This window comes from Malurus melanocephalus, unplaced genomic scaffold (genome assembly GCF_030028575.1).
Source record: "Malurus melanocephalus ecotype Western Australia unplaced genomic scaffold, MMel_1.1 scaffold_1, whole genome shotgun sequence".
Lineage (NCBI taxonomy): Eukaryota > Metazoa > Chordata > Aves > Passeriformes > Maluridae > Malurus > Malurus melanocephalus.
Window position 1 is genome coordinate 1,203,231 of NW_026623233.1, and position 25,378 is coordinate 1,228,608.

A 25,378-nucleotide genomic window follows, 5' to 3' on the forward strand; every position below is an offset into this window, starting at 1 on the left:
GGGCCTGGAGCCGCATTTTCCCTGTGCTTTCACGCTGCTGCTCTCTGGATCCTACCCCTGCACGCCTTGGTGGGACCAGGGCTCTCTTCAGAGGTCACACATCTCACTCTCGCCTTCGCTGAGAAGTCCTTCTAGAGTGAGGTGTCACTCCATTCCCCTTCACCTCGTTCTCAGGCCTGTGAACCCAAAAGAAAACCAAGACAAGCAGCAGGTGACTGCTCTGTTCCTTGCYGTCCTGGAGGGTGCAGGGCCCCGGGCCCACCAGGCCCTCACAGAAGAAGAAGGAAAAGCACAACAGCCCACAGAACTGGTCCAGAGATCTCTTGGTCCAGAGATCCAAGCAGTTCCGTGGAATAAGGGGGGACTGGAACCAGAGCTGTCAGTGGGACAGTGAAACCCATCACCCTCCAGCAGCGGGGATGCCTCCACCATTGTTTGTATCCTCTGACAATGGAGGGAGTGACTCATTCTTCTATATGTTGTGAGAATCAGGATTATAACTGTTTTGATCAAGCAAATCTTGGACAAAGATTTGACTTGATTTGCAGAGGGTGCAAGTCACAAGGCATCATAAGTTATTAGGATTTAGGTGATTGGAAATTATAAGCTAAAATATATTATAAATTCTATATTACACTACCAATAGGTAGTGTTGATTTGGTTTACAGAAACCTGTTAGTATTTTAATAAYAATTTATGTGCTACAMTTACCATAAGCTCCTSTTACAAAAATGCTTTCATTGYGACTACAATATAGCACCATCATTATTCTGCCAAAGATGATCTCTTCCCTTAGCATCTGAYGAAAGCCACCCACTGTGGATTCTGCTAATAAGAGCAGATATCTGTGTGCGCATACATGCATAGGGGCATAATTTGAGCAGGGAATTCAGCAAGTCTCTATGATTTGCCTGTTCTGTGCCATTTCTATTATTCCGTCCCCTTTTACCTTTTCTTACAAATACAGCAAAATACAGGCCTGGAAAAGAAAGAGACAATTGTCCACAGTGACACTTCCTTTGTCACTCACAACAACCGTCCTGGGTGTGCCTGGATGGAGCCCATGTTCTGTGTGGCAGCCCTGTGGTCCAGCTCTGGCACAGACTGGTGGCCAGAGCAGTGTTGATAGCACACCAGCATTATGACTGCTGGGGAACTTGAGAGCCTCAAGGTTTTCTCCACTTCTCACGCTGGGGAGCAGGCTGGRGGTGAGCAAGAGTCTGGGAGGGGGCACAGCTGTGACTGCAGAGCCCAGCTGATCAAAAGCATCACTCATACCACTGTGGTTCCATGCCCAGCAATAAAACTGGCGAGGGCTAGTACAGAATATGGATTTAACTCAAACAGCAATCACTTAAAGGCTAGCTGAGCATTGGTCTGCTGCCAGGAGGTGGTGACTGATCACTTTTGCATCATTTGCCTTTTTCTCATCTGATTAGCCGGCTCACCCAAGAGCTGCTCTAAACGTGCCCTCCCACTTTTGTCCCCAGCCCGGATGGGTGGAGCCTTGGCTGCCAGACAGGGGCAGCCACCACACAACACACAAGAGACCGCAGAGTACCGGCCCTGACAAGAAAACCCTGACAAACGACAGAGAAGGACTTGTACAGTGAAAACATGCACAGGTTTCACTCCCCATAGCCTACTGCCCAGAAACAGGTCTGAGTGACATTTAAAACCCCTGGAGTCTATGACAAGAGTTCCCAGCAAGGCTGCAAGCATCAAGTACTCTTACCAAGAAAGCCAAAAATGTGTTCTTGCACTAGGGCACTGTAAGTCAAAGTAAGGCTTACAGAAAAATGTCAGCTAAATCCTTCAACTTCTGCTATGCAATGGGGTATATTTTCARTTATTTCAAAAGAATGCTGCTGAGAGAGGAATGTTTCCCACTGGGATGAGCTGTCTGACCTTCAGACCAGAACAGAGCATTAAACCCCAAGCATTGCACCATTTTCTGTTCCCCTGGCTTTTGATTCTGTCAAAACGGAGGTGGTTTTTACAAAGCTATTGGAAGTTCATAAGCACTTTGGGTGCACAAAATGCAGCACACACAGGAASARTATTTCTGCAWTTTTCCTTCTGCTCTTTCYCCCATCTCATTCAGTTAAATGCAGTTGAGTGGGTTTCCTTACAACAATCCGAGAAACATAAACTTTCACTACATGTGAATTGCAACGCAGACTCCCAAGGAAATTTAAACATTGTGTCCCTTCTGTCAGACCATAAAAAGAAGGAGAAGGATGATCTTCATATTAAGATGTTTACTGGTCTGCTGTGATTAACAGTTTATCCTTATGTTCAAGACATCTGGAGCATAATTTATGAGCAAGGTTTGCATGAGAGTCAATGCCTACATTATTCTCTATTTGACCTGTGCAAGGCACGGTCTCCAAGAAAAGTTTCAAAAGATCAGAAGCACAAGCAATCTCTTGGCACAAGTAATTTTGAAGCTTTATTTACAGTGCTTGTGCATGGGGAAGGCAAAATTTATTTGAAACAAGCACTTTATTTGAAACAAAGATCTGATGCATAAAGCAATTGAACTGATACTATGATTAAATGTATTGCATGCCTGTTGTGTAACACTCAGGTATAACTTTGATATAATTATGTGGCCCCAGACTTGGGGATTAACAACTTAACTGCAAAGTTAAAGTAATGTGGGTTAAATGATCTTACATTTAAGAAATGATTCTACATTTAAGAAGTGTCTTTACCAAATAATGCAATACTGTAAATTCATTGTGTTATTGTGTTATAACATAATAATAGGCTCCTCAGGAAGGATAGACCGGGCAGACAAGTCAGGAGATGGATTTTTATATGAGGGAGGGTTTGAAAGGTATAGTCCCTGCAGCTGRTGATGACATGGTTGAGAGTCTCTGGGAAGGGTGAAGAAGGGTATTATGGTGTTAATGCACTATCAACCACCCATCTGAGATCATGACACTGAGGATTATTCTATAACGAATTAAGGAATATCTCTAGGTCAGCTGTCCTTGTCCTTATGGGGGATCTTAACTTTCCAGACATTAACTGGGAACATCATACCATGGACACAAGCAGTCCTAAAGCATGTTGATAATTTCTTGGCAGAGGTATTAAGGGAACCAATTAGGAAAGGTGCCCAACTAGGCTTGTTGTTTGGAGACAGGAATTAGTGGGCAAAGTGGTGTTTGGTGACTGGCTCAGTCATGGAGCACAAAGCAGCTGAACTTCAAATCACTGGTTTACAAACACAAGCATAAGAAACCATAGCATCTTAGAATAATTAAGGCCGGAAAGGCCTCTAAGATCATCAAGTCTAACCGTCAACCTAGCACCATGACCATGTTCACCATTAAAACATATCARGTGCCATATGCACATGTTTTTTGAGCACTTCCAGGGATGATGACTCCACCACTTCCCTGGGCAGTCTGTTCCATTGCTTGACAACCCTTTCCATGAAATGCTTTCCCTAATATCTAATGTAAACCTCCTCTGGTGCAACTACAGTCCATTTCCTCTCATCCTGTCACTTCCTATGTGGGAGCAGAGACTGACTCTCACTGAGTACAGCCCCTTTTCAGGTGGCTGTAGAGAATCATAAGGTCTCCCCTCAGCCTTCTTTTCTCCAGACTAAACAATGCTGTGGAGAATTATGTAAAAGGCTTTACTAAAATCTAGATAGACAACATCCACAGCTGGCGTCCCTCACCCATTAAGCAGCTCATTTTGTAACAGAAGGAGACCAGGCCGGTCAAGAGAGACCTGCCTTTCATAAACCCATGCTAGCCAGTTGTCCTGTACTTGTTGCATGATGGCATTCAAAATGATTGTCTCTATGACCTTCACGGGCAGTGATGTCATGCTGACAGGCCTTTAGTTTCCCAGATTTTCTGTCCAATGTTAAWATAAAATCATAAAACATCTACTCTCCTAACCAGGCCCTGACCTTTCTCCTGCTTCTGTTGTAAATCCATAACTCCACTATGATAATTTGGAGAAAACAAAAAAATCCTATTGTCTGTTCTATTAGATGAACATTAGTCCTCTTTTTTTTTTTTTTTTTTTTTTTTTTTTTTTTTTTTTTTTTTTTTTTTTTTTTTTTTTTTTTTTTTTTTTTTTTTTGTCTGTCTGCACACCTACAACTAAATAAAAAAGGGACTGTTTAAAGAAAGGACCAGACAGAAAAGCTAGGCAAGGAACCACCAGAGGCAGCCAAGATCACAGAATCATGGGATGGCTTGGGTTAGGAAGAATCTGGAAGATCATCTAGCTCTTGGTCTCTTTCATTTACCTGATTTTCTCCATCTGGCTTGTGCCTCTCCCTCTGCCTGTCTGCTGTCCTGCTTCCTCTTTTTGCACTCATGCAGCAGCTCCATGCACAAGGAATCCCTTATAACATCTTTCCACCTACAGCCTGCAAGAACTTCTGCACTTGTTTCTCACACCTTTCCATTTTAGTCCACACTGCAAAATATCTTCAGATTGTTGAGCTTTTTGACTGTGCAGAAATGGGAGAGTTCCTGTACCTGACCCAAGCCCTTGACAGCAGTCCCAGCAGAATTTGCTTTCCCCAGTTTTCCCACTCAGATAGAAGCGGTGGATTCAGAAGCTGTAAGCCTAAGATGAAAAGATAAGAAATCTTYTATTTTCTCAACTCCTAAGATCAAACTATGAGCTTCTCTAAAGCTTTTCTCTTACACAAATGTGTCAACAAATGCTTTTCTTGATTTTCATAAATATAACAAATTCAGAAATTATACCTTTTTATTAAAATCATATTTATTCTAACAGTGTCTGAAGAGCAGCAACTTTAGGCATGGTCAAACCACTCCTTCACTATGTGTRCTTGAGCATGTTGACCGAGTGTCTAAACCACACATGACCCAGCCACAAAGGTTGGAGGCCTCTAGTGAACTGAAAGCTGGAAGTGGTGATGTTCTACACCAGTGACTCCCAGGGGGTAGTGCATCTTCCCCTGCTGTGCACTAACAAGTGCCAAGCAAGGTGCATATGTATSATAGCAATATTTAAGGGAAAGGGGAGAACTAAACCGTATCTTGGAGAAGCTTGTTGTAAGCCAGCAAATTGCTCGTGGCTATGGCATTTTTCAGGCACTGCCAGAAGTAGGGCTGAGACTGAGGATTCGTTGGCCATTCCAAGACAGAACTTCTGCACAGCCTCTTCCTYAGCYGRACRTAACGGGAYTTCTGCAAAACCTTCTCAAGAAATATCAAGATAATGACATCCATTTTGTCATCTAGAAGCCGCTGATGAGCCATGTAAAATGTTGTCTTGAAGCTGCCACTYTTAATRTAYCTCTTGGTCAGCACAAAGATGGTCTTTTTGCTCAGCTGAATGCTCTGGGAAAGGTTGTCAAGGACTGGCTGTCCTGGGAGCCAGTCCCTTCCTTCCAGGCATAAATTGAACTGCCTGGCTTTTTGGTTTTCCAGCCTCTCAACCAGYTCTTGCAGCACCCACTCATTCACAGCTGGATCTTCACTGTCATAGGCAATGAAGGCATCGTAGCACACATCTGGTGCAGACAGGCGCCGATAGCCCTTGAGCTTGGCCGTGCAGTAATGGTAACTGTACCACACRTCCCAGAAGTAGAGATGGCTCATCACTGCCACCACCATAAGGCCAAGGAYGSTTGAAGCTGACAGAGCATACAGGATCAAATAGGACGTGTCCAGCTCACAGGTATACAGATCCAAGAAAACCACGCTYCTTCCCTTGTGTGCCCCTGGGCCAGCACAGGTCACGTCTGTGGCCAGAAGAGGAATGGTCACCTGTGTCTGATTGATCCACCAGACAAACCACACGGCCTCACAGTTACACTTAAAGGGATTSCCGTGCAACAGCAGCATCTTCAGGTTGTTAATAACRTTTTCAGGGAAGCTAGATTTCTTAATTATTTCAATCTTATTTGAGCTGAGGTCCAAGTACCTCAGCTGAAAAGCACCTCTGAGAAAATATTTGGTTAGCCGCTGAATGCGATTGTTTCGGAGCATCAGTTCTTGGAGCGATGAAGTGCAATTRGACAGTTCTCGGGGAACAGTTGTCAGAAGGTTATTGCTCAGRTCTAGAGTTACTAGGTTCCTCAGAGAGGGGAGKYTTCCCCAGATGAAACTCTTCAGTAGATTATTTGTTAAGTTGAGGATCTTGAGACTGGGAGGCATGTCTTCAAAAACAMGAGGWGGCAAAAATCTGAGYGAGTTGAAGGAAATATCCARTTCTTCCAGGCTGGTCAGATTCTTGAAGAAGGACAAATATCTATCATTTCCGTCCACCCAGAGAGCATCTAAATGATTTCCTCGGAATTCYAAAATTCGAAGAGATTGACTTTCCATTCCTCTATCAATCGTGGTAGAAATGTCATTGTCATTCATCATCAGCTTCTTCARATGGGCTAGGTTTTTCAAAAAATTAAGCACATGAGTAACACCTTCAGCCTCAAAATAATACTTATTGTTGCTCAGATCTAGAATTTCTAGAAATTTGAGCTCTTTGAAAGCAGTTTGGTATAACAAATCAACCCTGTTGTTAGAAAAATCCAGATATTTCAATCCAGACAAGTAAGAGAATTCRCTTCCATTTAAAGTCTGACTTATTGCATTMCCTGACAAGTTGAGACATYTGAGAGAGCTAAGTCCCCGGAAGTCTGAGGGGTTAACAAAAAATACATTATTTCTGCTTAAATCCAGAGTCTTTCCATAGTTAAGGCAATCWTCCTTAACTGAAGACTGGTAGGAAGAATCCTCTTTGTCTTTGGAACGGCAACTWCGCYCATAKRCATCATACCTGAARTAATGCATCTCTTGTYGTACTTGCCTGTTGTATTGTTCCAYTGAAATGCCAGGATTAGAGCAAAATCCATAGAAATTGCTTTCCCCAGAAGAAGGAGAAATTTTATTCACTGAGAGGTCAATGAACTTAAGAGCTGGGAATTCTTCAAACACTGTCAGGTCTGCAATTTTAATAAAATTAGTGCCGAGATCCAACATGGTGAGATTCCTAAGACCGAGCAGTGGSTGTAGATCTYGTGCTCTYAGTTCCTTAAAGACATAACCCTTGAGCCTCAGGGTTTCCAGGTTAGAGAGGGAAGAAAATGTCTTAGAAAGATTCAAGGAGGGAGAATACATCTTCAGCTCAAAATTAAAGGACAGATCAAGCTGYACAAGGCTGGGGATAAAYRTCAAAAACTGAGCATCTCCAATCTCCYTCATGAGGAAGTTTTGGGAGAGGTCAAGTTCTTGGAGATTCTTGATGTTTTTAAACCAGCTGCTGGGTATGCTCTCAAGAGAGTTACTGTGAAGTCGCAAAACTCTTAAATTTTCCAAGGAGTCAAAAGCCTTTGAATGGATCTCAATGGAGCCCTTGGGACAGGGAATGCAAGGATATGGGGCATTGTAGCAACGTGGGCAATTGCCACTTATGTCGAGAATTTCCAGGTTGGGAAGGGCCTTTAAATCCTGCTCTTCAATCACTTCAATCATGTTGTTGTAAATGTACAATTCCTTTAAAGTAGACGACAAATTGGGTGGAATGTGTGTTAAGTTGTTGGCCTTCAGGGACAGTATTGTTAAYTTTTTCAGCCCCAGAAAGGCTGTTTCCTCAATTTCAAAYGAAACATTGCATGGATTGCGGTAGTAACAGTTCTGTCCAAGATACAAAACCTCTATGTTTGCTAGCTCTGACAAGGTGTCTTTTTGGATAGAAAAGATATTGTTTGCTTCCAGGCTCAGCAGGGTTAAAGCAKCAGGAAGACCTCGGGGTATTTCCACCAGCTGGTTTGCATCCAAATACAATGACTTCARTCTTGTCAGGGCAGCAAARCTGCCATCCTCAATCTTCAGTCTGCTGGTGCACACCTGATCTTTGGGCCCCAGTCTGACAGGCACACAGTTGCACCTGAAGTCAATCTCCTGGAGGTTTTCAAGACGATCAAACGATTTTGGGTAGATTTGTGGAATATGGTTAATACTCAGGGTAATGTTGGTAGCATTTGCAGGGATCCCTCTGGGGATCTCTGTAAGGCGCCGGTCAGTGCAGTCCACTSTGACAGTTCCTTCTGAAGACTTAACATCACAGGGTAAAGTTTTGGGAAACCAAGCTCCTGACAGCAGCATTGGAAATATGAAGAGCAAGACAAATGGCAATGCATTTGACATCTTTGCACAAGGTACCTGAAATCAAGCAAATGCAGAGGTAATATTTTAATGCAAGGAAAATATTTAGCTACACACTCAGTCAGGCCAAATATACAGCTAAATTGGTGCCGTTGTCTCATACTGGCCAGGAATGGATGTGGAAGCAGGATTATAAATTTCAGGGGGCATATGTTGGTATTTCCTCAAGCATTTTTTAAAATGTTTTTATCACCAAGAGTTGTATAGTTAATTTAAATATCATTCTTTAAGGAATCAGTAAGTTTTAAAAAGTCTCCTGGAAACCTGAGATGGGGTGATTAAAGTCTGTGTCTCTGTGAGTGTTCTTTTTTTWATCAGAAACAAGACGTGTTACCCATCCTTCAGACTGCCATTGCATAATAATTTAGATGACCACAGTTATTTTTTCAAAGTGTATTCAAGATGGACCAAATCTATAATGACTTGAAAGCTTGTGTAACCTTTCAAAATTGCACTAACTGATGGAGTTCCTAATTAAAATGTAACATTATCATAAATATTCTTCTTCTAGTAAGTGTCAGAATGGATGTATAGTTGGCCTAAGATAGTCAATGGCTTCATTTCAATAAAATTTAATACCARTTTGCATTTTCACTTGTGCAATAAGGGCAGAGGGCTGGGAAAACAATGTATCAATGTGAGGTGGGAACATGAAAATCAAAGACATGTTTAAAATTGGGCTGTTCCATAAAAGACTAATAATCAGAGTAAACAACCAGAACAAAAATCCCACAGGCATTTCAAGAAGCTTCCAAAACACTCTCTCTGTCTGTCAAGCTTTTGTGGTCTTGCTGACTTTATAGATTCGGGTGTATTGTGGAAAGAGCCATAAGCTTTTAATATTTCACAGCTTACTAGTTRCTTCCTCAGCAGCAGTCAGTGTCAAGGAAGCCCTAGCTGGCAGGCTGCCAGCCTTGGCTTGTGTGGCACAGGCAGAGGGGCCATGGCCATCTTGCTGCCTTGCCCACCATCTTAACTGCTTGTGTCTGGTGCTGGTTAAGAGTTTTAAAGACAAGACACCCCACGAAAATCAACAGCCTCATTTCTCCCTTGAAAACCCAGTGGTGGAGGCTTGTTCAGCACATAGAGCGCTCTTAAACAACCAGGATTAGTTAAGTATAACATAATATTGGTAAATGTTAAAACCCAGTAAAGCAGGTGAGAATCAGATTATTAGGTAAAATGTTCAAAATACATGGAAATGTTTTTTTTCTCTTTAGCAGGGACACAAGAACATACAGAGACCTGCTCAAGCAGCCTGTGCAAACACTGCTGAGGTCTGCTGAAGATGTGCCCTGSAGGTGACACGGACTTGGAGGTGGAGTGACACTTCCTGTTGTACACCCTATTCATTTCAAGCACCGTGTCCCCTGCACAACTTTGTATTTGTGTGTTACTTAGAGAGCTATGCTAAATCTGCCTCTGCATCCATGTATGCAGAAGAGTGCTCTAGTGACCTGCAGGGCAGGAAACGTGACAGAAGCCAGATCAGGTCTCACACAGCACTGAAATTCTGCTGTCTTGACTGAGCAGCCAAATGGGATCACTTTGGGAATTCTTTCAGTCATCTTTGGAATTACAGAGCCTCATTATAGAAGGAAAAATGTAAAAGTCCACTGCAGACCTTGAATTCAGYGTACCCTGATGCAGTGATAGTGGTACCACAATTTCCTTGCCCATTCCCTGGAAACACAAAGAATGCCTACCCTAACCAAATGGCCTGTCCCAGCACCTGCCTGCCTCCATTTCTTGCATTAGCAGATTGATGGACCTCAGGGCCAAACTGGCCACCCAAGGCAAATGCCCATGGAGCACAGCAGAGAGCTGGTAGGGAAACCAAAAAGACTCTCTGCACTGCAGGACATGTCCCTCCATCACATGGGTGCCTTTTACCTTTATCTGTCGACGCACACCACAGCAGACCATGAAGTGCTGGCCGTCACCAGCCACAGACATRGAATTTGCAGTCACTGAAGCAATTATTGACATCTGCTGCACATCAAAGCCCAGCAGCCTTTCTACCTTTAAATGAAGGAAAGGATACTTAATTAGGGTCAAGMTTTAAAGATCTGATTAACCAGATTAAACCACTTTGTTGAAGCACTAGAGCAGGACATGGGCAAGGTGTGACTGCAGTCTCARTTGAAGACAAACTTTCTACATGAACTCAAATGCAGCCCCTGCACTCAGGCCCTTAATTTCAGGTGCTTACCCAACCAAGTTCCTCAATTTGCTGTCATCAACCTAACAGTGAAATTCAAGAAAGAGTGGGAAGAGAGAAAGAGACAGGGAGACAGAGAGAGACAAAGAGAGAGAGACAAAGAGAGAGAGAGAGAAAGAGAGAGAAAGAGAGGCCTCTCTGCAGGAACTGCTTGGTTTGAAGATTGAAGGAGATCTGCCTGAATACACACCAAGCAGAAATCAATGCTGCACATTTAGTTGCCTGAAATTATGTGTAGTGAATTTGGGCTTTGAAAGTCTTCATGAATATGTCTGTAGGTTTCTCAATAAGTCAAAAAAGACCTCTTGAGTCTTTTACAATGCTCAGGTTTTGACCTCTCACACACTGAARTATTTTTAGGAACCTGTGTTGTTGCAGAGCCAGCCTAGCTCCTACCATCTTTGTGTTCATTTCTTTGTATATCCTTCCCTCTTCTGATAATCCTTTTAATGCATTAGCTATTTTAACTGTAAAGAGTTACATTCTGATGCTGTATCAGGCTATTTGCATGTGTAAAAMCTTGTGTCCATTATAGTAACAGTACAAATAAAAAGCCTTTTAAATAAAAGCAAGAAGCAATTCTGTCTTGTGCAATGTCTTTGCAATGAGAGGCTTCTTTAAAAGCACAGCTAGAGTATGCTTGTGAGCTGCTCTTTTCTCTGTGATCTACACTTGGGTTTATCCGAAGTTCAAAAATAACTAATCCGATTTCAGCTGGCACATGCACTAATCCATAAYGATTTAGGGTATTCTTCAAATATTTAGCAACAGTACAGCTATGTGTCTCTGAAGGAAGTTCTTCTGTAGAGGTKCCACATGTATTTTAAGTTGTGACAGGAGGCAAGTGTAGAGAAAAAGAAACACCTCAGAATTTAAAGCATTTAGATAAGACATTATTTGTTCCTTCTGTAGCACTGCTGTACAATAAGTATTAGTGCAAATTCATGCTTTCCTTTCTGGTCATGATGCACTGAAGCTTCTAACAGTAAACTGGAACATTTAGAAAACAGAAAATAAGAATATGTTCTTTCAAGTCTTCCAAAGCAGTTTCAGTCAAAGATATCTATGAGCAAATTAAAAATGAAAGTTTAACGTACCATTTTCTCTGTGCTTCCAGGTCTGATGGGYTTAGTGATGGAAGAGACTGTAAAATGGAGCAGAAGAACACAGAATAAAAGTGGTTCCCACTGGCTCAGCTGAGGTGCAGAGGAGAATGCAAGATAACTCACTCAGGACAGGAGCAGAAATCACCACGCTATTACTATTCTTCACCTCGATTGCAACTTGAGAAATAATTGAATGTGAAACAACTGCTRGAACCTACTTCCTCAAACATTTGTATTTAAAACAACAGCACCTCATTTATTGCTCCACCCCCACAGAAATAACTGAGTACTCTTATTTTTTTCCCCYCTTTAAACAAATTCTTACATTACTCATACATCCACGTGCTTTTACCCTCATRTGCTGCAATTTCCAGTGTTTTACCTAGATAGACTGTCACATCACATAAAATTATAATCAGATCTAATTCAAGAAGGTTAACATCCAAGCCATGGGGAATTCCAAAGGACAATTGCAAAATATTTGGCCACAAAGTTTAAGATCACTTAGCAAGGAGACAAACATGTTACATAAGAGTAATCAGTCACTTCAGACTGCAAACTAAGATTTGCAGAAGCTCAAGTTCCTCCTTTCCCCCACCCCCTCTTTTTCATGTAAGTTGCATGAAGTTGGTAACTAATGTTAACAATAGTTCAGTTTTGAAAGTTGAGTAATTTTTGTAATTATTATTATGTGGCATTCATCCCTGATGCAAATAGCTTCAAGAACTGCAACAGTTCTAAGCTGAACACTCTATGGAAGAAATGTCTATTAAGTGAACGGGAGTTTGGGGAAGGGAAACAAACCAAATGAGAATAAAAATGATAGTGGCAAGGGCACAGGAAATGGCATACAGCAAGGTCAAAACTGTGTGGGCAAGTGTAGAAGGGCCAAAGTTTAAAATTATATGGATGGACTCAAGCTGAAGAGAAGCCAGCATTTCACAGAATACGGTGTCTTTCTGAGTTTCCTACTTAGAAGCCTCCATGCTTAGCAGAACAGACTAGTTCCATGRTTAGGATGTCTATAAGGTGGAGTTTGGTTTTGTTTTTTTTTTTATGTCATCCTTCTCTACATATTTTTCTTTACATTTTAAATTTAAATTCATAATTTCTCTGTCTGTGGTGGAGCTAAGAAATTAATTTCAGGTTATTGGAACCTTAAGAACGAACAGGGAAAGWATCTATAATCACACGTTCCAATTCCCTGTGTTTAGTGTCTGAATCAAATAGACATAAACAGGAAAACTGTAAAGTTGTACAGCATCACTGCCATTTCAATTAAGGYCTAGAAAAGAGCTTATTAATACCCTATATTAATTCAGGACTATTTTTCTCTGTGCATGAATACTAAAAGTACTGCAATGAAGTATGATTCTTCTGCTCTTTACTGATAAGCGGMTATTGCTTTTCATGCAAAATGCACTGAGGTTTTCATTGGGTGCTACCCTAACTAATGCAGAAATCTTACTAAAATCCTGCAGTGTGTTGAAAGGCCATTCAACACATTTGTCGTAGGAGGAAAACCTTCACTCCATGCTAGCAAACACTTTACACTAGCTACTGAGCTCTGAATATTTCGCTTTGTGTATGTCACCACATAGGAAAAACAGCTTTCACTCATTTATAATAATTGGCCCTATAGAAAATTTAATGTGCTTAACTAATTATGATAGAAGAGAATGACTTTGCACAAGCTGGACTGATTTCTTCAAGTACCCAGCCATGTCCCTGCACTTGACACCAGAACAGGAGATGCTTAATATCCAATTGTTTTGGTTACAAGTAAGTTTTCTAAATCAGTACTGTCATTCAACCCTGTAATTTTTGACAGGCACACTTGTCTTAGCAGATCTCATTTGAAGTCTAAACCCACAAACTTCAGATATTTTAATAACTGGACAGACACTCAATGCTTTCTTTTGGAATAAAGCTGTTTCTTTTTTATAGTAGGAACATGTTGTCACCCATCTAAGAGCACAGGAGTTTCAATTCTGTACAAAGTGAAACTGCAGCTTTAGCTCAACACTAACAGAAACATAGAGTGCACTTTTGTTGCTATTTTTTTTCTAAACCTGTGAAACGTTGAAAGCAAAATACATCAATATTTCCCTTTAAAAGATGGGAGTAAACACACAACAGTTCAGAACTTCAGAATATAGTTTGATTTTGAAAGGCACAGGGAGTCACTTATTTACTGATTTCCCTCAGAAGTAACACACAATCTCTTTTGCCTCCTGGGAAACATAAAGTAATGAAAAGCAAAAAAGTACTTCCTCCTGCATCACATGTGAGAGGAGGACCCACCGGTAAGAGCAAACGTATATTGYTGCTGCTGTGAGCGAGAATATAATTTAAAATAAAGCAGGAGTCCTTAATTGTCTTAATCCTTCACCTATGAGCTTGATTGTCAGCTGGCTTGTAATCCGATTGGTGAATTCATGTTTCCTWTTTTCCCCTTTGTCTTCTAAATGAAAAATGACAGCAAGTTGCTTTAGCTTAGTTTCCAAAATCAGGATTTCACTGAGTTAATCTTAAATCTGGATAATTTATTTCTGGTCCTAAAGTCTTGCTGCAATGTCTTTTCTCTAAAGTGCTGACCCTCATTGCAAGAGTGAGGACACAGCCCCACCTATTCATAATTAATACAGTATTYAGTGTAACATTGCATAGTTTACCCACGAAATTAYTCAAGAAAGCCAGTTATCTTGCTCAGTTTTTGAAATACATCAGCTGACTCTTCAAACTGATGTAGACAGATGTACGAAAAGAAGCAAAAAGAGAAATAGATAGCAAAATTGGGGAAATGATAACAAAATCACTTGCAGAAGCTTTAAAGCTTCTGTAGGGGTGATCTGTATACGCAATGTAAGATCCCTGCTGACAGCCATTGCAGAAATGTGTTTGCAGGCACTAAAAATAGCCAAAACAATAAACAGAAGACAGCACTGGAGGACAGTGGCCTACAAGAGCAGAGGAAGCACTCAGGGCTCTGGTGAGGGGGACACCCTGACAGATCTGCATTAAGAGCTTACCTAAACTGTGCAGGGTGCTGAGATACAGCCAAGGGAGCCACTAATACCACAGAAACAGACTTTGCCTTTCCTGAAAGCTCAGGCTGCCCCAGGCTACTCCAGTGCAATGACCAATTGTTTGGTTTCCAACAGGTTAAAATTGTTTTCTGAGAGCAAACATATCTAGCACTGCTGTTTTTGAAAGTGAGTTACCTTCAAGGGAGCCAGAGGGGATCCAGAAATACCTGAAATAAGATGGAGTTATTTTCCAATCTCTGGGGTCAGCAATGCAGCTATACCCCTTCTGTTTGCCCCTTCCGCAGGGGCAGGTAAGATGGAATAGCCACAGTCACCATTCCTTCCTTTCTCTGGGATTGATGAGAAGTGCCAAGGCAGCAGTGCTGAAGTGATGGTGCACAGYAATACAAACTGCTGGCAAATCATAAAATTGGCGGGTTCAGAGGAWTTTTGGCACTTTGAGAGGGATATCCTCAAACCCTAGTGTTGAAATTACTAGCCCAGTTTGAAGCTTCATACAGGTAATCCTGCCATGGCTTATGAAGTCATCTTCAGGCAAAAGCACTGATGGAGCACTGAAACTCTGCAGAACATGAAACTCAGACATTGCTGGACCTGAACAAATCACATAGCTGGAAAGCAGCTCCATATGAAAATAAAGGCTTAAGATTAGGGCAGGCAAGCAACTGTAATACAGCCCATACTAAACATACAACTGTGTTGATCAATATTCTGATTTATTATACCGTTTAATCCTGCTTTTTCAAAAATCGTGCATGACATTTTTATGGGAGAAGGTTACCACTCAACAGGTTATTTTGATAAAAAGGACATGGAACTGCTGGAGCAAGCCCAGAAGAGGGCCGTAAAGTTGATAAAGGGACTAGAGTATCTTTGCTGTGAGGACAAACTGAGAAAGTCATGGCTGTTCAGCCTGGAGAAGAGAAGGTTATGTGAAGAACTCACAGCAGCCTTCCAGTATCTGAAAGGAGCTGCAGGAAAGCAGAAGAAGGACTCTTTGCCAGGCACTGCAGCAATAGGATGAGTAGTAATGGATTCAAACTGAATGGGTTTAAAGTAGCAGAAGGACCAGGGAGCACAGAGCATTAAACATCAAACACCACACAATTTTCTGTTCCCCTGGATTTACTTCTGTCAAAACTGAGGTGGTTTTCACAGAGCTCGTGGAAGTCACCTGTAACTCTTCATAARCACTTTGGGTGCACAAAATGCATTACACACAGGAAGATTATTTCTGCAATTTTCCTTCTGCTCTTTCCCCCACCTCATTCACCACTTGAGTGGGTTTGCTTACAACAGTCTGATGCATAAAGYAACTGAACTGATCCCATGCATTAAATGTATTGCGTGCCCTTTGTGYAGTGCTCAGGTGTAAACTTGGCATAATTATGTGGCCCCAGACTTGGAGGTTAACAACTTAACTGCAAAGTAACATGGATTAAGTGATCTTACATTTAAGAAATTTCTTTACCAAATAAAACAATATTGAAAATTCATTTCTGCTGTGTTATAGTTCTGAAAATTCAGCCCTAATGAGAATCTCTGAGAACKAGTAGCTGAACTGAATTCTCACAAGAGTTTATATACTCTATTTCAGTATTCATCACTGAAAGAAGTACAGGTSAAATTCTGTTTTACTCATTTTCATGTAGAAAAAATAATTTCACAGAAGCAATAGAAAATTTTTCAGTGAAAAAAACACCCCAAATAGATTTATTCTCAGATAAACAAAAAAAAAATAGACTTTCTGAAGACTGATTTAACCAGAATGGAAAAATTCACTTTGTAATACATSATCACATTATTTTAAATCTATTCCCAAAGAAGCAAGTTAGGATGAAATAAGGCTATTTTTTTTATGCAGCACTATAGCAAGGGAGCATGTCTCAGGTATAGCAATCCTTTGTAATTAAAAACTGTAATTTCAGGTAGGAAACTTGAGTTCCTGTGGACTAGGTGCAGGAATAGTATTTTAATATATGTTACTCTTCTAACAGAAAGATGGAAACTGTTCATAATAGGATTCAAAGACCTAATTAAAAAATTACAATTTTGAGTCCCCTTCCCCAGTCCATTACCGACTGTATTACCCATACTTAACCATAATGTTTCCTATCATACAACAGAAAAAAATGTTTTCATGATGATTTTAATTCTCTAATGTTAAAGCATTCAAATTTAGTTCATGTACTGTAGTTCAGTGGTTGCACAGTCAAGTACTGTGGTATTTTGTAATAGGAACTTGAAGAAGATCACTGACTGTGCAGTTTGAAAAAAACAGTATTTTCAGATGCTTCTCAACCACAGTACAGACCAGTCTGTAAAAGTGTGTTTAAATTTTCTGTTTGGACTTGACAAAATAAACCTTTACAATATTAACAGGAAAGCTGTTATGAAATTATTTCTCATCATCAGAATCAGGGAATGCCAAAAACTACAGAGAAAAAAACATGAAATTTAAACCAAACTGCTCATGATTAAATCTTGGTTTTTATTTAAACAGTTGACATTAATAATATTGGGATATTACAACTGAAGACAGCAACTGTACAGAACAGATGTTAAGCRAACAATTTAATAGAAGGACAGCTTTACAAAAGAAAACAGCAGCCCCAAATATCTTGTGGGRAAAAAAAATGAACATTAAGTGTATCAAACAGTTAATATTATGTATATGTCAACAGTTTCTCAAAATTAACATGACCTTTACATATTGTTAGGGCTTACAAAATACTGTTCATGGTATTTAAACATAAACAAAAAACCCCAGCTGTTTGCCCAACAGATTAAYAGACACTAGAAACTCAAGTCTGTATCATTTAGCTTAACACAGAAAATGATCTTAGATGTGTACATCGTGTTAAGCTCTGTGAACAGTTTCTAATTCTGTATAGAAAAATGGATCTGATGCAGCAGTTTAGCAGAAAGTGAGAACAGGCACACAGGATGAACTTACACAACACACAAGACCTCCAGACTCTCAAGGGAATTCATAAGGTTTCCACAAGATGGAGATTTATTGCCCATTTACACAGAACAAATGGTAATTACAAGACAAATATAATAATTAAACATACAAGCTCTCGAATTGTACAAAGATACTAATTTCTCATGGTTGATGTGCGTTGTTAAAAACAGTGCTAGCTTAAGAGACCTTTGCAAAGATGCAGTGCAATCCCCTGCAGTTACAAGGGGACGTGACTGAACAGGTAAGACACAGATTCACCATTGTGTGTTCTTCGAATTGCCTCTGCCAGGATCATGGAAATGTCAATAAACTGAAAGAAACATTGAGAAAAACAATCTTATGGCATGCCAAAACCAATAAACTATCAGTTTATAAACAACAAACATTCCATCTACCTTTGTGCTGTCTTTTATTTCTAGGAAGTAATGTAACATTAAAGATTTAGGTATTAAACATATACATAAGAAATTGCAGTAATACCAGGTTAGAATTATTGAATGGAATCACTGAACAGTCATATTGTTGAGGACTTCTGACAAAGGCATGTTGCCAAAAAGCCATTCTATTCTTGCCATCAGATGGCAGTGTCTGCTTGACMCAAGTACAATTTAAAGCAAGTGCTTGCCTTGTTTCAATAAATACCAAATAAACAGTGAGCTTAAAAAAATCCAATAATACATTTAAGCSCTCAATTTCTTATGCTTTTCTCCACTCTGTACTAAGGAAAATCTCTAAATGGGACACATGACTTCCCAGAACAATTCCACTAGTGTTTTTCAAGAAAAAAAAAAATTGTCTAAGATTTCTACGGCCTTCTCAACAGAATATCTAAGTTCCTACATGCCAATAGTGTATGATTAATATTTATCAAGAAAAGAAGAGAAAAAAACCCAGTCAATTTTACATTTGTCACACTTTCACAATCAAGCATAATCAAGGTGTGGCAAATACCAAATATTTTGCAGTGGTCTACTGTATTACCTGAATCCCCTTAAAACAGTTTAGGAAAATGTTTTACAAACTTATTTAAGAATATTAATTTCCTCTCAAGGCACAAATACAGCACCAGTGAGCAGTRAAATACAAATCCTGAGTTTAAAGACATGACACAAAATACCACKGTACCTGTATTCTTGGGCAATGTTTCATTTTCTCCTCCTGGGGGATTGTATTGGTTACCACAACAGCCTCAAATGATGCATTATTGATCCGAGAGAGGGCAGGACCAGAAAAGATGCCATGAGTCAGAATGGCATAAACTTTAGTTGCTCCAGCAGACAGTAACCTGCAGAACACACAAAAATAGCCTGCTGTGATGCATGTTAACGTACATGGTTATAGATGAAGCTGGATACACATCTCTGAAACACATTTTACTTGCCAAGTTCCACATATAAYACATCTACAAAACAATTCAGATATTTGCATAACCTGACAAAGTTTGAATTTTTACAARAAGTCCCCAACAAAAATTATAATTAAATTTAAAAGTTCCTACTTGCAGCAGTGATACTAATCTAAAATGCTGCACTTTTGACCATATCAGGACAACATAAAAATGAATGCAGTACAAGCTTTCCATCTTAACCAAGCAAAAAATTAAGTAGGTTGGATGGCAGTATGCACAACTCTATTGTGCCTCCATTATTGTCCACCTTTATTTTCATTTGCAATTCAAACAGTTCTGCTTGGAAGGAGTTTCTGAGGAAGAAGTAATRTTAATGATTAACAGCCTAGCTTACTGCAAGGTTGTGGGAAGACATACTGCTGATCCAAGCATGCTGTGAAGTGAGGCATRAGGAGGAAAAAAAGTATAAATCAAAGAACTAGAACACCTTGTGAATGAGTCAAAATATCTTAAATTAGTTTCCAGTGGCCTCAATGCCTCCAGATGCTCAGCTATGTCCTACCTGCTTTTCTAGTCTTAGAGGGCCTGAGGAATGGCATTTTATCAGATCATCATAAAGGCACAGAAAGAAGAGAGAAAAAAAAAGACAAAACCACAGAAATATCATCTCATTTTGAATGACTTAACAGAATCAAAGTTTTCTGGTCATTCTCAGCAATACATTTAGTAGCTGCAGCCTACAAGAGTATGCATTACAACAGGGGGAGTGTGTACTTGAGTTTGTATATTTTTCTTAGTTCGTCTGCTTGACATGCATCTAGGTTGCTCAGATAAAGAGTCCTCAGAAGTATTTTGGTGAGCAAAGTCTAATTATACACAAAGTGCAGCCCACCTGGATTTGACATTAATGAAAAGCACTAGCTCATGCCAAGAACATGATACAAGGCAGCATTACTCAAAAAAAAGCATCTTTCTTAGTAAACACTGCAGATACATTGAAGGTGATTGACAGTTTTAGAGTTTGGTCTCTAGAGATAAACTATATGTAAATAAAGATGCTTCTTTCAAATCAGGAGAAAAATAAAGGCCTTTTTGACAGGAATTAAGTTCCTCTATGCAGGGGAATATAAAAGAAAATTGTTGGCTAGGCAATTTGTGATTTTGGTCTGCAAAGAGCACAGCCTAGAAGAATACTTTGAGGTGTGATGTAGATTAGAATGTAGATAGCAAACAACTACACATCTCTTTGCAAAACTTCATCACATTTCCATGAAAGGGAAAAGAAACACAAGACTATACGAATYCCTCTTCCATGAGTTTTGGACATCCTTTATCTAGGTGCAAACAGCAAATCTGCAACTAAAGATTGTAAACTCATGGTATTAACTTTACTTCAAACCACCAAGAACAATGTCTAGCTCACTTAAACTTCACCATGTAGCTTTCATACAATTTCCCCCAGCATTCTCCTGTAGAACTCTTCATCTGAGAACTCTTCACCTAACTTTCAATCAAAAGACAGGAAAAACTTATTTTCACCTCTCCAGATGAAAAGGACAAATAGTTTTATGCTTAAGATGACCATTGAAGATTGATATTAGATTTGCATTGAACACTAAGGAGAAAATACTTTACAGTGTTAAATCCAGTAAAGCTTTGTGAAAGATTGCCTAAGGAGAGTGGAAAGGCTCCATGATGAGGTTCAAGGAGGGGAATGGTTTTTGATCTGTTGTTTCTACCTTAGAACTGTAAAGTKCACTAAATGGCCCAAGTCCCTTTCAAGTTATATGACATTTTATTTATTCTGTGCTCTTCCTAAGTACAGATAACATCTTTCTGAAGGACACAGCTTAATCACAGAACTGAGACCTATAGACTCAAGGGTCAGAATGACTTCATGCTACAGAGGTCAGGTTGGGTTATAGGCTTTGAGGACAACTGCATTCACCAGCTGCCKACAGGTCCCAGCACAGTGACACAGTGGCCAGATCAAAATGATACTCACTTGTCTGCTGCATGGCATATTGTGCCACATGTGTCAGCCATATCATCCACAAGTATTGCTACTCTGTCTTTCACGTCACCGACCAAGACCATTCTGTCCACTTCATTTGCCTTCTTTCTTTCCTTATGAATGAGAGCAAATTCCACATTCAGTCTGTCAGCAATTGAAGTAACCCTAGGTTACAGAAAAAAATAAAAAACATTTAGAAAAAAAWTTTTAAAGTAAAAACAGTCATACATATGTATTTGTTACAAAATCCAGTTTTTGTCCTCTGGCTTTCAAATTACCACAGCAAAAAYTTTTGCAAGGAATGAGACAGGTAGAAACAATCTTATTTCATTGCTAATAAATTCAACCAAAGGGTCTTAAGCTATATACCCCTAAAATAAATTTTTAATTGAGTTGATTTTGGTTTTCTATCTTAAGTGCCTGGCTTTGAAAACATTTCAGCTATTCACAAGCTTTTTTAAGCTGCTGCAATATTAGTCACACTAGGTAATTCAAAGCAGAGGGAAGTCAATTCTAAGCCTACGGGAATGTGCACTTTAACATTCTAACTGAAAAATACCATTGCAGGATTTGAAACCAAGCCAAAGGGAAAAAAACCCACAAGTTAATAGTGATTAATAATTCTTTTTACAGTACTTGACTAGTAATTTTGTAGCTTACTTCATTAATAATTCCCTTAGCATACATCTGCTTGACCAAGGTATTTTAAAACTCTTCAGGGTGACCTCTGGTGGCCAAACTTCCAATAATAAACTTGTTACAGACTTCTGATTGCTTTTTTTTTCAGTTTTTTTTTAGTATAATAGAGCTCTTAGGTATAAAGACACAGGAATAAAAAATTCCATGCTTTTTTCTAAATGCAGATACAACCTTGTAGCCTGTCCTTTTAGACTATGGCTAAAATGTTGTTTACGAGGTAATTAACATGCACACTTARTAAGAGAACATTTTCGTTTCTTTACCACTTAAATATGAAGTTTTTAGTTATGGTATTTCAACAGATAGATGATAAAAAAATCCAAAAATTTTGGCATTTTTTATGAATAGGGTAATTTCWTAGCAAGTCTCAATAACTCAGGGGCAATAAGTTATCAATAAAAATTCCATGCCTTTTTTCAGCTGCAACATCTAATATGATGGAGAAAATCAAGCCAATGGAAAAGAAAGAGAATRCTAATATTTTAAATAAATGGAAGAAAATTGATTTTTAAACATTAATATTTATAGCTTTCAATTTTAAGAAAATTCATGTCAAATTTTCCCATTCTATTAATTTTTATTAAGTTGTATTTTGAAGTTTTACATATTTTAAATGAAGAGGCAAAACAATTTTCTTTTCACAGGAAGTGAAGCTATGAATTTATTGAAAGCAACATCTTCTCCTACTTCACAAGAAAMCAGTTGGTTGTATTACAACAGAAAGATATTAAAGATAAACTGTTTGCATCTATATTAAAAACAGTGAGTGTAAGCCTTGAAAAATGAACTCCTTCGATTAACTTTATAATGGACAAATACTTGGTAGRGGAAAAGAAACCCTTCTTCTGACTTGAGTTCTAAGCAAAGATCGTATTTTTTTCTTTTTAAAAAGCAAAACCAAACTAAAAACTAACCAAAAAAACAAAAAAAAAACCCCACCCAACTGCAAAAGTATTCTGATGGGAATGAACAAAGAAATTTAACTAAGTAATCTCTGGAATGCTTTCTATGTTCTTCACATCCTTGACCTGATGAATATAAAAAGGAACAACTAGGAGTTATTAGTCTTAGTCTTCTTTCCCTAATAATCATTACAACATGAACATTCAYAACAGACTGAAGGAATGTCCTGGAAGCTTCAATTAAAATCAAATTATGACAATCTTWCACATTTTTCCCCTTGCTACATTTCAGACATTTAAAGTGCTATGGGCCTACAGGATCCTTATTTCATTTGTCTTTCTTCTCTCTGCAGCAGCAGCATGAGCCATAAAACGTGAGATTAGGCATTTTGCCTCAATGGCATGCTTTCTGACCTCACCAGCCAGTGTGTTCTGAGCCTTGGCATTGGTTTATACACAATCAATACCAAATAAAACAGAGTCTGCTAAATGAGAAACACATGCTCTGAATGAAGAAAGACTCCAGTGAATTAAGTTTTCTATTTTTACCTTTCACCGCTTTCACTGCTTTCATTCCCTTTTTCTAGTATTTATAATGCAGAACTTGGGGTCAACAGGTTTACATGTAGAATGCAATGAATGTAAAGAAGAAAGAAATACCAGTCAAGCAAGCTCTTACCTAAGTGCCAGCAGGTACAGTGGGAATAGGCCATATGCTTGACAGAGAAGGGAAGCTTAGGCAATTCCAGAGCGAAGCAGGAAGAGGCGCAGTGGACTAAAGAAGCAAGCAGCAGAAAAATTTCTTCCCTCTGGTGGAGGGATTCAGCTAATGAAGCCATATCCAGGGAGAGAGAAAAATACCTTCTTTAGAGTATAGAAAGCTCCTGATTGTTTTCAAGCATGAACAACTTTGAAAGAACTAGTTGCTCTGTTTTTCTGGTGCAGTTGGATTAATCAGTGATATATGCTGTAACTAGCACAATTCATAGAGTAATATAGAAGACCGGACAAACCAGATTATTAAACACTAACTATATGTAAATCTAATAGCTTTAGGCTTGTATAGTACCTTTTTGCACCACCTGCATCAGGTGAGACTATGATACAGTTTCTCCATTCAGGAATGTTCTCTTTGATCCACTGCAGGACTGCAGGTTCTGCATACAGGTTATCTACTGGAATGTCAAAGAAACCCTAGTCCAAAAGAGAAAGAGAGTTTCATGAATATGTGTTTGTATCTTGCCTGGAATGAAGACAAAAGGAAGGAATCAAACCTTTGCCTTTCATGAATGGTAGAACTTCAATTAGTATTTTACACTGGCCTAGTTCTGCATCTGATACTGCTGTCAAATGCTGCTGAAGTCAAATAAATATCAAAGTCTCTAAAAAATATCACCCAAGAGTAGTGAAACAGAAAACAGATCTTCTCAATTGATAAAAAAAATCAGAAAAGATGATCACCTTCAGGCACTCAAGTAAATTTGTGCTAGTGAAAAGCTCTCAAAAAAATCCAGCAAATAATACTCAACTTCCATAAATTTCAACTACTTGACATGAACAGCAGCATTTCAACATGGSGAAGACTCAAGCTAAAATGGAATCTTTGTGCAAGTTGTAAAGACAAGAAATCTCTGTTAGACCTTTTTATTTATGGGACAGCCATCTAGCATAATAAGAAATTCTGATTAAAATGGAATGTCAGAAGTGGAAGATACCATATTTTGTACATAAAAGTAAGTTCTCTTAAAAMAAGGTACACAGGAGAATGACAAATGATGTGTGCTCTGTGTCTGAGGAAAAGGTTTTGTGATTTGCTGTATTCAGCAGTAAGCCAGATAAGGGCTGCCAGGCTCCATCTCCACTTCTTTTAAGAGAGTATTGTACCCTTGGCTGTAACAACAAAACTCTACCTAGGGCAACACTATAATCTCTGACAAGGCTAAGATTAAGAGAACTTGCCCCAAGCCAGTATATTTTATGCTCTGGAAGCTCTTACATTAGACTTGGCAAATTTTACTGAAGACTCCAAAACACAAATATCCGAAATAACTGCAAAATCACCCCAATAAATCAAGACTGGTCCCTTTCTAGAAGGGAATGTAATTAGAAACAGGTAGCAAGACTTCCTCTGAGCCCTGAAAGTTCTGTAGATAACGTTTCAAAATAATGACAAAACCCCAGGGAATAAGCATTAGCCTGCCACAAGAATTCAGTAGAGTTTCCAGACACAACTGGCAAGAGCCCAGAGTTACCTGGATCTGAGAAGCGTGCAAGTCCATGGTGATGATGTGGTCAGCCCCTGCAACTGACAGCATGTTGGCAACAAGCTTTGCAGAGATTGGTGCACGGCTCTGAGGAACAAAGCACAAATGTTCGCATTTTAAAACCATTTCRACTAGATGTAAGGAGTCAGAAGAYTAGTTATTTACTTTTATTGTTTTTTCCCTTTACAGTACTGGGAATCTAGATATGAATAGCTCCAGAGCTTTAGCCAAGCTAGCCTGTCAATCTTGCTACTAGGGTTTTGAAACTCAGGAAAACATTTAGGAATATCTAAATCAGTTTGCACAGTCTGCCTAATAGTGCTTTGTAATAAWCAGATAAAATTTGGGATGTAGTTTTCCAATTCTTCTATTTAAAAGTTTCAGCTAGCTTTTCTATAGCAGAAAGGCAATCTTCATTTYTCTATGCCTCTACTCTACATAAACACCCAACTCTATCTTGTTYTAAGAAACACTGCAAAACCCAAAGATCGAAGGCAAGATGAACCCAACTTTTGAGAACACTGCTTTAAAACAATGTTAGTATCAAGCATTTCTTCATGACACAGTGAAGCTTGTAGCAGATTCTTGGTGGCAGAGGTGCTCTACCCTGGCTTTTTTTTTTTTTT

At 39.2% G+C, this 25,378-nt stretch overlaps 2 protein-coding genes across 3 annotated transcripts in view; both read right to left on the bottom strand.

Annotated features, from left to right (window-relative positions):
* Positions 1-4,756: 4,756 nt before the first annotated feature.
* TLR7 (toll like receptor 7) lies at positions 4,757-12,556 on the bottom strand. Its single transcript, XM_057389487.1, has 3 exons — positions 11,499-12,556; positions 10,074-10,202; positions 4,757-8,177 (listed from the first exon to the last, which is right to left on the bottom strand). Exons 1-3 carry the CDS (start codon positions 11,499-11,501, stop codon positions 5,037-5,039), a joined length of 3,273 nt encoding a protein of 1,090 aa, XP_057245470.1. The 5' UTR covers positions 11,502-12,556; the 3' UTR covers positions 4,757-5,036.
* Positions 12,557-17,116: 4,560 nt separating this feature from the next.
* Positions 17,117-25,378, bottom strand: part of PRPS2 (phosphoribosyl pyrophosphate synthetase 2) — a 23,276-nt gene continuing 15,014 nt past the window's right edge. For both annotated transcript variants that reach the window (XM_057389605.1, XM_057389578.1), the window contains 5 exons: positions 24,741-24,839; positions 23,558-23,682; positions 20,879-21,052; positions 18,651-18,810; positions 17,117-17,835 (listed from right to left, as the gene is read on the bottom strand). In XM_057389605.1, coding sequence (XP_057245588.1) covers positions 17,743-17,835; positions 18,651-18,810; positions 20,879-21,052; positions 23,558-23,682; positions 24,741-24,839 — 651 coding nt within the window. In that variant the 3' untranslated portion in view covers positions 17,117-17,742. The remainder of the gene's footprint in view (positions 17,836-18,650; positions 18,811-20,878; positions 21,053-23,557; positions 23,683-24,740; positions 24,840-25,378) is intronic.